The sequence below is a fragment of the Rhagoletis pomonella genome, unplaced genomic scaffold, assembly GCF_013731165.1.
Source record: "Rhagoletis pomonella isolate Grant_MI unplaced genomic scaffold, Rhpom_1.0 Rhpom_scaffold_00002, whole genome shotgun sequence".
In the NCBI taxonomy this organism is placed as follows: domain Eukaryota; kingdom Metazoa; phylum Arthropoda; class Insecta; order Diptera; family Tephritidae; genus Rhagoletis; species Rhagoletis pomonella.
The window spans coordinates 78063920-78080523 of record NW_023458556.1 but is presented as its reverse complement, the minus strand read 5'-3'; the positions used below and the strand labels follow the sequence as shown (position 1 = coordinate 78080523).

The 16604-nt window shown below is 36.2% G+C and overlaps 1 protein-coding gene across 4 annotated transcripts in view; it reads left to right on the top strand.

Annotated features, from left to right (window-relative positions):
• Positions 1 to 16333, top strand: part of LOC118734097 (REST corepressor) — a 44608-nt gene extending 28275 nt beyond the window's left edge. Inside the window, exons 5-11 of one of the 4 annotated variants that reach the window (XM_036463802.1) lie at positions 7775 to 7989; positions 8940 to 9107; positions 10861 to 11291; positions 11406 to 11607; positions 15135 to 15299; positions 15363 to 15731; positions 15795 to 16333. In XM_036463802.1, coding sequence (XP_036319695.1) covers positions 7775 to 7989; positions 8940 to 9107; positions 10861 to 11291; positions 11406 to 11607; positions 15135 to 15299; positions 15363 to 15731; positions 15795 to 15893 — 1649 coding nt within the window. In that variant the 3' untranslated portion in view covers positions 15894 to 16333. Of the gene's footprint in view, positions 1 to 7774; positions 7990 to 8939; positions 9108 to 9176; positions 9895 to 10860; positions 11292 to 11405; positions 11608 to 15134; positions 15300 to 15362; positions 15732 to 15794 lie in introns of those variants that run through there. The other 3 variants (XM_036463803.1, XM_036463804.1, XM_036463805.1) reach the window with 3 other exon arrangements.
• The last annotated feature ends 271 nt before the right edge of the window (positions 16334 to 16604 follow it).

Genomic DNA, 16604 nt, shown 5'->3' with positions numbered 1-16604 from the left:
AAATACTAAAAATAAAATGTTAACAAGCCACAATAACATTGACAAATTAATACTTTATATTTGATTATCGTTTAAAAATGTTCGTATTTAAAAATAATATTTTCATACAAATTTTATTAAGTACGTATTTGACTGTTCACATCTGAGTATGTATATGAGTGTACATACGCACCCCAAGCATGCAGAGCGCCGCTCTGAGAGCGGTGACAACACACACATTCATACATAGTACATGTTTATCCGTACAAATCGCGTGCTGTGGTGTTGGTGGATATTCAACATTTGAAAGCAATTTTATATACCTGGGTGTAGCTGAGTGCGCAAAGATGCACGCCACAATTTGTTGATATCCAGAGATGGTCAGCGTTCGAATTCCACTGCAGGCAACATGCAAGTTAAATATTTTTTTTTTTAGTTTTTGTCTTGATTATTCACTTCACGGATGCTTTTTCAGAACTAACGCGGTCATTTTAATATTCGCGTAATTGAATTGAATATTTAACAATATACAGTACTTTCGTTGATGTTTATAGTAAGATCAATTACGTTTCTATTTGATTTTAATATTTTTTCCCTCAGTGTACGCTGTAGTGCTATTCAAGATCTTTGATTTGAGCCAAGGTATAAGGCTCTAGGCCCTTTGTGAGCCAAATTATAACGATTCTGAAGTTAAACCTCGAAATTTCATTCGACATTTTTGCGTTTTTTTTTTTCTTCTAATTTCAGAGTAAAAACCCGTACAGCAGATTCGAAGTTTGGTTTAAAATTGTTATAACTTGGCTCTCAGAGGGCCTAAAGATTTCCACCATGGCTCAAGCTAAAGATCTTGAATAGCACTACAGCGTTATTCGAGTGATATAAAATTGTGAGAAGGTTGCAAGCTGCATGCAAATAAAAAAAATGCAATAAAAAATGCATTTCTTAAATTGAGGTGTTAAATTTTTTTTTGATTTTTAAACAGTGGAGTCGTATTTATCGTCTCAAAATCTATAATATTAGTGTAATAAAACATACACAAATTTTTTTTTGGAACAAATCCGGTGGATTTTGCATGTTTTTTTCGAAGAACACTATTTTTGACCAATTTTTTTAAGGTCAAGGAGTGATTGTGGGTCAATGGAAGTATTTATCCACGAAAGGGAATAAAATTAACTTTCAAAAATATTTTGCTTCATATCAAAATGTTGCTTCTGTCGAAAGCGCTGCGATTAATTCGCATGGAGTGTTCAAAAAGCACACTATGCGACGTGGACGTCCAGCTCTAGCCTAACTTCCTTTGTCCAGGTGGTGATATCGCCAAATGCAAGGTCTACGTTGTCCTTACGCCTCGTCGGATGGGAGAGAGATTTTACCGTCGTCCACAGTTTGCTAGCTCCGCTGGAGAGATTGCAGGCATTGAGGGGCACGTTCCACGTTTTCCGCTTATGTTCGTTTACCAGTTTGCTAATGTCCTTGTTGAGATCCCTTATGTGGGGATCACTAGGATTAGACTGGCGGATTCGCTCCCGCTCGTCTGCGAGTCCCGCCGCTTCAGCTGGAAAGCCGACTTTGACGATCCTACCGGCTGGTATGAAGCGGGCGGCTGCTGCGTTGATGATCGGGCGAATTTTGCGCTCAGCTTCGCGCGCGCATGTTGGTGGTGGAAGAGCGTTGAATTTGCGGTCTGTGTGTTCCGTAAAACAGTCCCAGTTGGCCTTCTTGGTGTTCATGTACGTACGGTCTTCGGATTTGAAAAAATCTCTTGAGTGGTTTATCGCGACTACTATGGTATTCATCCTGACCCTGAAAGCTTGAGCCGGAGGAGTTTGCTTTCCTGGACCGCCGCGATTGAGATTTTGTTGCGCCTCATGAAGCCGACTATCTCAGCGATCTTGCTTTGGAGTCCGTTGCACGTGAACTGCAGTAATTTTATTGAGTTGGGCCTAGTGATGGTTATTCGCGGGGCAAGGGAGTACTGGCGCGCTGCCTGAACTGCTTGCTATGCTGGTTGTGTTGGTAGTGGGTGTGGTGGTCCGACCGCTGGTGTTGCCACCGGTGTTGGCGCCGGTGTCGGTGTGACCGTGGGCCCCGGTTGGGAGATTACCGCTGGCGTTGACGTTGGCACAGACGCAGGTGAAGGCGTTTGGGGTTGTGCGGTAGCGGGGCAGCAGGCTGCAGTAAAAGCAGTACTCCATTCGCGATGGTGTATGAGGCCGGAGCAGCGTTTCAGGTGGCACCTGTTGTTGCATGCATTGCACCTTACTGAGCCATCTGTTTTGAGTGGATGTCCGGGGTTGTGTGCTGGGAATTGGTCCACTGGCTGATGGTTGGACGGGCGCTGTTTGTGTGGAGTGCTGGGTCTGCTGTGGATTGTTGCAGCACGATGCAACAAAATTAGCAGTCCACTCCCTGTGGTGCCTGAGGCCTCAGCACGTTTTCAGGTGACATCAGTTATTGCAGCTGTTCCAACGGACTGAGGTGGACGAGTGATGTATATTTCGGTTGCAGACACTACATGTCGATTGTCCGGGGTTTTTTCTCTATGCTAATGTGAAGTGGTGTTTTGATGATGACGTCTGGCAACTTTTACCTTATGAAGTATCAAGTGAGTGTGAATGTGAGGTACTCGACACCTTTGCTGAGTTCAACCTCTGTCAAATTAACAGAGTTCATAACGACAATAACCGTATTCTTAACTTGGTATTTACAAATAGTGACCTTAAATCTGATGTCGAACACCTCTCTCACCCCCTCTTCCTAACTCCATACATCACAAAGCTTTATGTGTTCGTTTTGAACTTGTCAGCTATATAAAATCAGTTAGTTGTAATCGCAAAAGCTATAACTTCACTGAAGCCAAATTTGGTGAGATTTCACGCTCGTTGAACTTGGTGGACTGGGAATCTGCCTTGGGCATCGCCCAATTGTCAAACGCTTACGATACTTTTAGAGACGAACTAGTAGTGGCAATTGAAAGCTTCGTCCCTATGAAGTCGGTAAAAAATCTTTCCAAACCGGTCTGGTATAACTAGGCTTATAAACCTAAACAATAAAAAACCAAGGCATATAAGCGGTATCGCCAGTCGAGTAATAGCTTCCCTGCAAAAATCGCTACTACTCCATGCATGCGTGTAAGGAGTACTCCCTAAGGACCAAGGAGTACTCCAAAATTAACCACAATTCATATAAAAAATATGGTCCAATTAACATTGCGATGTCCTAGGGCAGGACCATATACTCCATCCCTGAATTACATCAGAGCAGCACAAAACTACTCCAACATATTAACAATGGCATTGTTGTTATATTTTTTCGTTTGTTCACGCTTTTGTTCTTCACTTCTCAAATGTTTTTCCGAATTTATTAAAAACCAAGACAAAAATTAAAAATTACATGTTGCCTCTGACGGTATTCGAACCCGAACATGCTTGGAGCTAAGAACTAACAGCGAGCATCTCTACACGTTCAGCTACAGCCAGACATGCAAATGTGCTTTCAAATGCTCAACTTCAATCACATTTCGTTAAAACACGAGCAGTGATCGGATAACAAACAATAAGCTGACGCATAGACACGAGTTGGTCCGCTACAGCATGACAGAGGAACACTTTTTTAAGTACTCCAATTTACCACAAATAGACTACATGGTCCCAGGATTTTTGCAGGGTTAGAGCTTTTTGAAACTTACAGGGTGTTACAAAAAGAGTTTGATGTTTAGCTGCACTTACTTCCACTGCAAATGATTTGGTGCACTTAAGCGAAATGTGCATCAAAGCAGAAAACAAAAACTGTGATTTGTTTTGTTTTAAATTTTAAAATTTGTTTGAATACTGTTTTTCCTGAATTTTTTTTAAGTATTTATTTTAGGCTTCTTTAACAATAGTCACTACAGGGGCATTATTATTTTGTTTTGGGCCTACATCGCCACTACTGATTTCAGATGAGGGTAATCTCACAGGTTCGCAAAAAGTCATATGTTGCAAGCAAAATTAGCCTTTAAAAAATTTGTGTGCTTGTAAGTGAAGTATTTTTCGTACAAATCGAAGAAAATTTATTCAAAAACAAGGCTGTTAAACGGAAAAGTGTTGCTAGGCGGAAATGCAGCTAAAAGTGAGAATTTCGTACAAAATGCATTTTATGAAGCAGTATTTTGGCAAAATTGTGCGGAAAATGCACCTAAGCGAATAGGCAGCTAAATGGAATATACTGTACTTGGAAAAAGATTGCTTTTCATTTCTTGCTAAGTATGTATGTACTGCAATGGTTGAATTTTTACTCTTTTCCTTAAATGAAAATAAATAACTACATACATAGACCTAAAGACTTGCACAAATTTCATATATGTATGTATATTTCCATTGAATGCAAGGTATAATAAGTTTTCTGAACTTCCCACTGAAAATAGGTAAACACCTAACGAGGTAAGCCATGTTTTCTTTCAGTTTTTAGTACCAAAATTGTCATCATGGCCAATGTCATCTACTAGTAAAGCGCAAAATGAACACCTCCGACGACACATTACGTTGTAAGTTGCAAAATAACGTGCAGCCGAAGTTATTTCCAAGCACCGAACTACTCCGAGCGACTGCTCTGCATTACACGTAACTTACTTCGTAAAGCGGCTCAGAAGTATGTCTGATACCAAATGTACATTTTAAATTCCTACTTACATAAGGCGGCCACGTCTTTGTTAAAGTAAGGGAGATTCGTCAGTGACGTGGTAAGGACAGCCGGGTGAAGTGTAAGTTGCTGGTAAGGTATTGTATTGGGGACGCTCCATCACGTCTGGATTTTTTTCTAACCTCAAAAAACATCTCGGATTTTACGTGACAGGGAACAAAGGAACCTTTCATCGATTTTTTTTTTTGTGGAGCTGTGTTATTAAAGAAATATCGAAATAAAACAACAAATTTTGTATACTTTTGAATACGGTTTCAGCGAGTGCGCTGTAAAGAGACAGGTATAAACGCTTGGAAGAAATATGTGTTGAGACTAATTGGTTTTTTGTTAATACGGTTCTTGCGTAGGTATAAACAAGGTATTAGTAATAAAGTAATAAGTCTTTCAGTAAATAACTTTCGATCTGCAATGCCGATTAACGTATAAATGTTAAGTAAAGTAAACTGAACAATGTACAGTTGTCCACAAAATAATAGGAGTGCGATATTTTGACCCGTTTTGGGTATTAGTCTTTTGTTTCTTTCATGTTTATTACTTTCTATAAAAGTCTAGCTGGCTGTACAACAAACCCCATATAAGGTTTGTTCCACAAGCTACTCGAAGTCACTACGGGTTACACATACGCGTTCCACAAGTAAGCTTTAGATTTTCTTTGATATACGCTCAGTTTGAACCATGATAAAAACATAACAAGGTAAAACCATTGAGAGGCAGTCTGACGTTTGCCAACAATATAATTTTTAAGTTTAGTCACAAACTCACACACACATTTTCATTTTCAATCTCAAGCAACAACAATTTCAATTTTTTATTTTCAATTTTGTATGATTTTAAAATGATGGCAAACTTAAAAAAAAAAAATCATGGCCGCCAAATTGAGAGAACGTTTCTACTTGCTATGCAAGGCGAATTTATATAAGGTGGAGTTGTTTCAGCAGCTGTGAGTAGCGTTTGATTGTCGAAATTTTGTATTTCGCTGGTGAGTGAGTGAAAACGTGAGAGCGTTTGTATTTTCTGTCGCCCTTTTTCCTTCGGGGAAGAATAGCTGAAACTTGACAATGGCCCGCTAAAAGCAAAAACAAAATACAAGTAATTGTTGTATTTGTTGAATCGATACCACCTTATATATATTCGCCTTGTTGCTTTGTTTTTATCATTTTAAAAACTCACACACACATTCTCATTTTCAATCTCAAACAACAACAATTGTGAGCAATTTAATTTTTTTATTTTCAATTTTATATGATTTTAAAATGTTGGCAAACGTCAGAAAAAAATCATGGCCGACGAATTGAGAGAATGAATTTACCTTGTAATGTTTTTATCATGGTTTGAACCATGATACAAATATTTAAAGGTAGTTTCACTTCTTATCCGCCATTGCTCCCATTTGACGTAAACTGTGCTTTTGACGTTTTCTTTTCAATTGAAGCTACCATATTCTTTGAAGAAACTAAAAAGTGGTTTTTTACTTAAACAAAATTCCAAAATTATTTCAAGAATATATTTTGAGCATCATTTTATTTCTAAAATTAATTATAAAACGGAAGGCTAGTAAAATACTCCTATTACATTGCGTAATGCACATGGATAATCTATTTGTTTATACAATTATTTTCGTCATTAGTACGATTAGCTGCATATTTCGGGATGGCCACGTGCATGGTAAATTCACCAAGGTGATGTGCCCAATCAAAGCGAAACGCTGCACCAGCAGCAGTAGAGCGAGTAGTTTATATGTAAATTTTCTTACCTCCCTCTAAGTTTATGCTTCCATAGTGCTTTAATTGACGATAAGCTACTTTTTAACTATTCCGTTGTTCATATGTCCTCTAAAAAGGATCCAAATTAAAGCAACATCCTAATATCTATAATAATATCTCATGGAACACTGCATATAATACCAATTTTTTTGCGGTAAGGTAATTTAAGGTATTTTAAATTAATACTCACTTATTAACAGCTATGCTAATACGATGAATTAAGTAAATTTACCTTGCGTGTTGTTATTTTTTAATGCATAAAAAATTCCTTTAAAAAATAATAAAATTTCCAAAACAATAATTTGTTGAGATGGCAGTGATACTCGAGCAATTTACGAAAAGTATAAACGTCATAAGCACATTTTATGTCAAAAAATTTCAAAGTTAAACTACCTTCTTTTTTTGTATCATGGTTTGAACTTTACTGGAGTTTTTCTACAAGTAGCTTGCGGAACAAACCTACAAATTCAGTTTTCAAACTTTGTACAAAAATTATAAAAATTTCACAAATTTTCACCCAAATTTCAAACTTTTTAATCAGAATCATCTTCAACAATTTTATTGAGCTTGAGGCCGTTTTTTTTTAATGAAAAAATGGACAATAATTTATAAATGGTAGAAGTGATAGCTACTTCGGAGATCACCACATCTCCTCATCAGACTTCTTCAGCGGGATTCGAACCGACGACCCCAGCTGACTCAGGGGGTTGCCTACGCACTGTGCTAAGTTCGCCTTATAATCAGATTCTTTAGAAAAAAATTTGGTATACAGTTTTGTAGCCAATTTAATTCTAGTATAATAAAGTGCAAGTTTCAAGTTGCTTGTTGTTGTTGTAGCGGCTACTAAACCCCGCTCGGGTCGGTCGGTTCATCCGTCAACGTTGTCGTCCGTTTTCTTGTTTTATGGAGGACACTGCTAACAAAAGAAGATTGCCAAAAATCAACGGAATTTTTTAGCAGCTTGAAACATGCACTTCATTATTCTAGAATTAAATGGGCTACAAAACTTCATACCAAACTTTTTTCTAAAGATTCTGATTAAGAAGTTTGAAATTTGGGTAAAAATTTGCGAAATTTTTATAATTCTTGTACAAAGTTTGAAATCTGAATTTATATGGTCTTTGTTGTATAACCAGCTAGACGTTTATAAGAAAATAATAAACATTAAATAAACAAAAGACAAATAGCCAAAACTGGTCAAAATATCGCACTCCTATTATTTTGTGGATGTATTGTATGTGTGTGTATGTATACAAACCAATTAAATTTTTTTTTGCATAACATGCTATTTAAACTAGATAGTTACTACAAATGTATTTGATTATATTATATCGCTTTTGTTTAATTTCCAGTGGAAGAATATATATCAGTTGCTAAAGAGAAATACGGTTATAACGGTGAACAGGCCCTAGGCATGTTGTTCTGGCATAAACATGATCTAGAACGCGCCGTAATGGATCTGGCTAATTTCACTCCCTTCCCCGATGAATGGACAGTGGAAGACAAAGTGTTATTTGAACAAGCATTTCAATTCCATGGAAAGAGCTTTCACCGCATTCGGCAAATGGTAAATATTATATTAGCCCTTTTTTGTACGCACTATCCAGTAAAAACTAGTATGCAAAAACATTCAAGGAACAGCAAAAGAGAAGAAATTGAAAGAGCAAAAAAGACAGCTGAACTTTTAAGTTTTACTGCATTTTTACTGGATAGTAGATAATTCTTTGCCAGTAAAGAAAAACAGCTGATCGCATAATGCTTAGTGCAATTCACACTAACAGCTCTATTCTGCGCTGGTAATAAAAAGTTTGTAACCGGTAAATAAAGTTCCTGTCAATTTTTAAACCCTTTTCGCATTCTGTGCACTCTTGCAACCGGTAAATTTTGTTACCATCTCATAAGCTGGTAACAAATTATTGCCCCGTGAAATATGCAATGCCAGGATTTGCACAATTGTTCATAGCTGAATTGCTGAATATTTTAACTGCATTACCAACGTACCTAGAATCGCGGTGACAAGAACTGGTAACATTTTTTGGTAATACAATTTTCCGGTTACAAAATCTTCGGTAACGTGTAGAATAGACATGTAATAAAATAATTGTTTGTGAAGCTTTTATAGTTGCGATTGACAAAATAAACATGTATTATAAGACATGATATTCTATTTTTCTTAGAAAATTGCTTGGGAAAATAATAAATTTATCAACTGTTCGTAAAACTTGCAACTTATTGCTTCTTTTGCGTTGAGCAAATATTATAATAAATTTGGATAGTGGGAAGTTACTGTATAGGTCTTTACTGGAAAGTACAAAAACACGACTATTCAGGGCTATCACAGAATTCATCGTAGTCCGATTTATCGTGAAATCTACGAAATGCCATTATTGAATTCGAATAGCTATGAACGTAGCGTATACTTTGAATACGCACATCGTAGCAATTAGGATTCTGTGATTGCCATTCTCTCATTTGCAATGCCCTATATATAAGTTTTAACTAAACATTTGTTTACAGTTGCCTGATAAATCGATAGCTAGTTTGGTGAAATACTACTACTCATGGAAAAAGACACGGCACAGACAAAGCGTAATGGACCGACAAGAAAAGGCAAAAGCAAGTAAAGAAGGTTCAGAAAATGGCAGTGAAAATGGTAGCAATGAAGAATCTGATACAGATGACAAGGTAATTATTAGTTAAAAGTAATCTTGTATTAGGCACGAGTCAAATTCAAATCGAAATTGGTTTCTCTAGTTTTACAGTGGCTTAACAATAAATTCAAATTTTTATATATAATTATAATTGAACACACTCATCCATAATCTACACAAATGTTAGTTATATTTATTTAGCAATAGTTTATTTTTTGCTTTTAATAAGAATTTTACTCTAACATTTATTTTTAATACTATTTATAAAATGTATTTGTATGACTATGATAAAGCATAATTTATCATGATCACTACAAGAAGAAGAGGCAATCGTAACATAATATCACATATTCACACTGAATCAGGGCGCTCGAAGCAGCTACACGGTGTTAACAGTTTTCCAAATTTTCAAGTCCACACAGCATCATTCTTAACATAGAAAGTGTTTGTTTATGTTGTTAATCCATGCGATATTAGCCACAAGATAAAGACAAAGATTAAAAAAATTAATGTCATGTAAAAAAAATGTATAGAGAGATTTCATGCGATGAACCGAAAGTATTTTACGTAAGGCTGTATCTTGTGGCTGAAGCATCATTGTCATCAAACACTCATAATTTTATCCTAGATATAGGTCGTAGTATGCATTATACTTAATTGTATGTATTTATTGTTAGTTAATTATAGCTATTAAGACTAAGATCGTATTCATAATGAAAGACTGTTTATAGACCTTCTACTAACAGTAAAATATAGTATGTAAATTATTATCAATAAACCATTTATTGTCTGCGAGAAGATTAAACAAAATTCATGTGTTTTTCATTTTCGAAGCTTTTTGCTCCTAATGTCCACATTGTTTTCATGAGTGCAAAACTTTTTGTTTACTTGAATGGCTTTGAACAGAAACTTCATTACTTTAGTTTCATGTCTTGAATGTAAAAATATGCTAAGCTTAAACACAAAATTTTTAATGTGCCGTTTTATTAACTAAGAACCTTTATGCAATTTCTTTGAAGCAAACATTCATAAATGTAATTCCTTTTTTTGGCAGTTTAGTATAACCCCAGCTTCATACTTTTAATTTCACGAAGTACTGTAAGTCATCCCTTTTGTGTGCATTCGAGACAGTTTTTATACTTAGTTGTTCCTGTCCCAAAATTGGACTATCGAACTTAATATAGTTTAAACCTCATTAATTATCTGTTCCCTGGTTTTAGTTTTTGTACTTTACGTTTAATTTTAATTCACATTTTTATATATGTATAACCATCATTCTCATTATTTGCATATCATTATTGTGAAAACATTTTTTCGGGGGCTCTTACGACTCAAATCCTGCAAAGTCTAAATATTTTTACTCGCCTCAATATCATTAAAAACCTCGGAGTAAATGAAAAGTTTTGGTGCTGTGTTTGGTTTTGAAGTATATATGTATATACATATATATTTATGAATGTATATCAAAATGTTGTTGGTCCGTTGACTGGTTGTTGTTGCGCGTGTCGCGTCATAAGTTAGCCAAGTCTGCTGCATTGGCTTCTTGTATTCGTACACATGCAATAATTTTGTTTGATAACTTCTTCAAGACGCTAGCAATTTGTTGTAGAATTTATAATGTGTTACACATTACTAGTTAAATAATAAACTATGCCAAAGTTAATCCGCCTAAACGTTCTCTATTTCTCTCTCTTTCCCCCTCTATCGCCCTCTATCGCCACACACACACTCGTGACACGCAAATTTCACCAACAACAATCCATCAATTCAATCAAAACCGCCTTTAGGATCAAGCATTGGCCTCAACTTCTGGGTTGCAAGATCAAACGAAAGTAGGCGGCAGCGGTATTGGCGGTGTAGGCGCATCTGCCGATTTACAAAACAAATCAAATAAGTCGAGCGAAGTCGGTGTTGCTGCAGGTGGCAGCAGCGGTCTCGGCGGCGAAGCTGACAGTGAGAACACAACTGCTTCTGGTTCGTTGAATGTAATCGCCACAGGACGCGACAGTGGTCTAGTTGCCAATGTTGGTGCCGTGTCAAGCGGTTTTAAACATCAGCGCCAACAGACGCCGCCCAACATGGCGAATACCGATTCGTCGTGTTCAAATGCGGACTCAACGGGCTTGAGCGGTTGTTGCACCAATTGTGGAGTTCCTTGCACTGTGCTTAACGCATCGCCGCACGGTAAACTATGTTCAAGTTGCCACCACCATTGGAGGTATAATTTTTGAATTCTCACACACGTTAAATTGAAAACGTAATAAATTGTTGTTATTATTTATTGTTATATATCTTCGCTTCATGAAAAATATCATAAAATGGCGTGATTCAGGCGTACCGGTAATAAGAGACCTACTTCTGGTCCATACTTTGGTAAGCGATCACGCGATCGCAATGCTGAAAGGCACAAGCGTAAACCACCGCGAGGCATGTATATTAATCACGATGATATTGTGGCACTGGCCAGAGCTAACGACAATCAAGACGAATTACTTGCCAATACAGACAGGGAAATCGTTTCATTATTGAGCCAAGTAAGGATTTGGATTTTGCAAACTTCATTTCATTTCAAGCTTCTTAGTTTCAAAAATCATTACTTATGCCGATTTTCCACTAGGCACTAAAATTACAAAAAATTGATGCCATTAAAAAATATCATGTGGAAATGAAGTTAATAACTATTTTTTGAACGAATTGATACGAGTATATTTTAATGTCCCAACTTTTGTCATTACAATTTTTGCCATTTAATGCCTAGTGGAAACCCAGCATTACATTGATTTAAGTGTATAACCTTCATCTGTTGCGTAGAATTGAAGATACATATACACGCATACATATGCATGTGTGCAGATACAATACATACCCACCAAAAAATTTGTGTCTTACTTAATATGATCGTAAGTCTTAACATTTAATGCATGAAACTTGTAAGGAATACAAGTTGTATGGCACAACCCTTATTTTACACCTGATTTCTCCGTATTGATGTCATTGGGAATAAGGTTTAACTTTTTCTCAGAGAGAATAAAAAAAAATAAAATTAAGTTTTGTGGTCCGTCTGATGAGAATTGAACCCGGAGGACAGTCATGGCAGCAATCGCTTGTATCAAGCATCTTTGCATACTCAGCTACAGCCATACATGTACATGTGCTTTCAAATGTTCAGTTTGAACCAACACCACATTCATTTCGCTGTGTTGATGTCATCATTTCATAATGTTTGCTCTCTCTCTCTGAGAGACCCTTATGCATAAGCATTATAGGTCATATAAAAAAAGGCTTTAATAATCCGAACGAACGAAAAATGACACTGAAGATGGCACAACGCCGAAACCGGTTTGTCTCCAAACCAAATTTGACAAGGGATGACGGCAAATCGTTCCACATAACATCGGAAACACCAACAACGAAAATGAGAACTTTAATAATCCCTTATAATAAGGCATCACTTGGAGTATATTTACCTTATATAAGGCTTATAGATCATGTAAAATAAATGCTGCAAGCAGCGCCGCTAACGAATTCCTTATTTCTTACAACTTATATCATTTTTTGGTGGGTAGTTAAATATCATAATAAAATAGACAGACGACAATGTTAATCCGGGTTAACGGTGCAATTGATCAGAGATAAATTGTATCCAGCCATATGGCAGAATTGCGTGTTAAGCAAGCCGCATATATTATTATTATTTTTTTTTAATGTGTTGATTGCGTTTTTATGTATATCTGTTTTGGGCTTTTTTAAATAAAACTAAATTAGAAAAATTAATTGCACAAAATAAAGTTAAAAAAGTGTTAAATTAAAATTAATAAATAATAAGATAAATAAAAATTTAATTCAAATGAAACAAAATAAAATTTAAATTAAATCAAAGAAAATAAAAGCTTTCAAGCAGCTAACAATTCGCAAATACTTTAAAAAAAAAAAACAAATGACAAAAAATTTATTTTTCACTTACATATGTGCAGCATTTTGAAAAAAAATATATATTGCAATCCGAGTTCCGATAGTTCGTTCATACAATTTTATTCGCAAAGTTGTCATTTCACCAAAAATGCCACTGCGATGTTTCATGAATCGCACCAAGGCCATATAAAGCCGCTTGAACATAATAATTCGGGCCCAAAATAAATCAAAGAAGGACCATTTCTATGAAGAAGAAACATTCATTACCATTTAAATTATATAGGTGTTTTTTCGCGACTATTTTTTTTCACTCCCACCTCGATATTTTGTGGGAAATGCCTAAAAATTACCCCTGAAAATTTGAGCCCATAAAATGCGAAAATTTCCCCTTTAACATTCACGTAAACTATGCTTTTTTCTTCAAAATTCTACAGCTCAGAGGCATTTTTTGGTATAATCTTGGTCAATGACATTCCAATTCTGCAAAGTTCCACCAAAGTTTCAAACTTGTATTCAGAATTCTTAAAAAAAATCGGCATTCTGTTTTGTAGCCCATTAAATTTTAGTACAATAATGTGCAAGTTTCAAGTTGGTGAAAAATGCCCTTGATTTTTGAAATTTGTTTCTGGCAGTGTCACGCATTTTCTTCCATACAAAGTACGTTCGAAAATTTTTTCCATACATACATACCCTAAACAAATTTTTTGTGACTCCTTCCGGGAGTCTTCTGTGACTCCTTAACATAATATGTAGTATTTATTCGTCTGAAACGCACCGGATCATTTAAGAAAAGTGTAGAGCCAAAAGTGAAAGAAACGCTGGAGCATCTGCTCTGCTTATGTACGGCTTACAAAATAGGAGGATTTACACAAAGCGTTAGCATTCTAAATGATGACTACTATACTTATGATTCGATCTTGTTGTTGTTGTTGTTGTTGTAGCAGCATACAAATTCCCCAAAGACTTTTTGAGGAGTGTTGCTGGAGTGACAGTCCTTGGCCAGATATAAATCTGGGTCGTTCCGGTTACGTAGACCCATCTTGTCGTGGTTCATCTGGTTCTGCTAGAAATCGAACGGTTGTTGTCTATACGTAGAGTAGCCAGCCGAATTACCCTAACCTAACCTAGGTCCCAAGAAGCAGTTTCAAAGCCAATGCTGCTAGTTCAGCGCACTTTAATAACATTTACTTTACTGCCTTGCCTAGATAAGTGCGTAAACGTAAAGTGATCTCCTTTAGTTAATATAACAGTTGGCCCACAAATCCAACGCTCCAGTGTTAAGCAGTGGCTGTTTAACATCATAAGGAATAGTATTGATTGCAGTAAATGACTTCGGATTCTATTATAAGAAAATTGTGTACCAAAATCTTGGACCAAAGCAATACCGTCACAGATTTAATTTGTATTGCTGAACGCTTTAAATTAATTTATGTTGTTGTTGTTGTAGCGGCTACAAAAACCCCGCCCAGATCGGTTAAAATCTCAGTCGTTGTCGTCAAGCTCCACTAACGGAAGCCCCAGGAAGCGTGCAGCCTCAATGGGGTCGGTCCACAGGGACAAAGGCTTTAGTGTTGTCGTGTTAAATTAATTTATCTCGTATTTCGGTGTAATACGTGGAAGTCAAAAGAGAGTCAATGGTGATTCATGAATCAGTCTTTCTGGCAATAAACTACAGAAATTGGCTTGAAAGATGACGATACTTAAAAGTCTATACTTGACGTGCTTAGATTTTCACTATTATATTTTTATATCACTTCAGTTGGCTATTTGACGATCTCTGCTTTGTTTGTACTTCGGCTAATCCAATTAAGGCATGCCTTAACTGCAGTTATTGTACAAGAAACTGCACACGTGAAATAAGTAATATTGGGAGTGTTCGCCCCACGGATTTATAGTTTTTTTCTCTTGGCGATACCAAACTTTAGAGAAAATTTCTGTTATAAAATCCAAAATCAATGTTATATTAAACATAAATAAAGTTTTTAGTAGTATGTTTCCCCTAATAAATCGCAGATGCTTTCATGCATCAAACTAAATTTATACACTTGCTCACGACATTATTTTCATCATTCACTTTCAATCATTTGGATACAGTGCATTGCAAACTTGTATTGCAATTGGATACATTTTCCTATCGCTTGATTTACAGGTTCAGCTAAATAAGCAAAATATATCCGCCCTAAAGCGTAAGAATTCCGAAGGATTAGATGATATGCGTCCAACTGAGAACTCCAATCGCATAAACTCACGTTGGTCCAACGATGAAGCTTTGCTGGTTGTGCAGGGAGTACGAAAATATGGCAAGGACTTCCAAGTAATTACAACATTCAATCAATCATAAGTTAATACTTTAATTTACCTAAAAAATTACTTACAGACAATAGCCGAAACGATTGGCACGAAGACAGAGGCTCACGTACGCACTTTCTTTGTTAGCAACCGTCGACGTTACAATCTAGATCAGGAACTAAAAAAGTATGAAGCAGAAAAAGAGGAAGCAGCTGTAGCTGCCAATGCTTCTGCAGCTGTAATTGAAACGACCAACGAAAACAAAAAGAAGGATGACTTGAAAAAGAGGGAAATCCCTGCGTCAACTGGTGGTGTGGTCGGTGGCGCTTCGTCTGTTGTTGGCGATGAATCGGATAATACAACCTCAAGTGAAACAACTGCATCAAAATCCATAAACGACGAAGCCAAGTGTAATAATAGCAATACCAATTTACAAAAGGACAACGTTATAATGGAGGTGAGAATTATTCAAATGTTTGAATGACACAATAGTAATGTACATGAATTATTTGCATTTCAGATTGACTTAGATGCTGATCAAACGGATATAGCACCACCAGCCAAAAAGTTCGCACTCCATGTTGGAGGGCAGGAGTTTCCCAAAGCGAGTGCAAACTAAGTCAATGATGATGGTTTTACGCAGTAGGAAGAGAGATCACAGAGAGGGAAAGCATTCTCTAATGCAAATCAGTGCAGGTGTTTGACACGCCTTAAAAACATATTTATATGCATACATATAACATATTACCTATTTGACGATCCATCCTGTTATCCTCATAGAACAAGACAGGAGATACTGGGGGCTCGGTATCGATATACACAATAACAGTTGTACTATTATAGAGGAGTAAAAGAAGAAAAACTGGCGGTTGGAAAAAATTGACACTTAACAAATTGTGGAGTTTTAAAATACAAGAAGCTTGTTTACTTGATAAGTAGTTTTAGTTTTTTTGACATATAAACCCAAAAACTCGATGAATGATATTGAGTTTATTTTTAAATAAATATCAGATTTTAAAGCAATAATGGCCCTATTATGAGTTGCATTCGATTTTCGATCTTCGCTGGCTATCGAAGAACGAAGATCGAAAGTGAAATTCGTATTATGAGCTATGCAAGCGTGTAGAAATTTTCGTTGAGTATCGAATTTTCTGTCGAACAGAATTTTGCTTTCGTTGGTGTAGCGAAATGTTAGAAAATTTTAAAAATGTACGATTTTGCATTTGTTTTCTTACTTTTTGGCGGCTAGACCCTAATTTTAAACAATTTGTATTAATTTCAAGCAGTTCTAACGTCGTGAATAGTAAACACAAGCTCGAAAGTCTGGTTT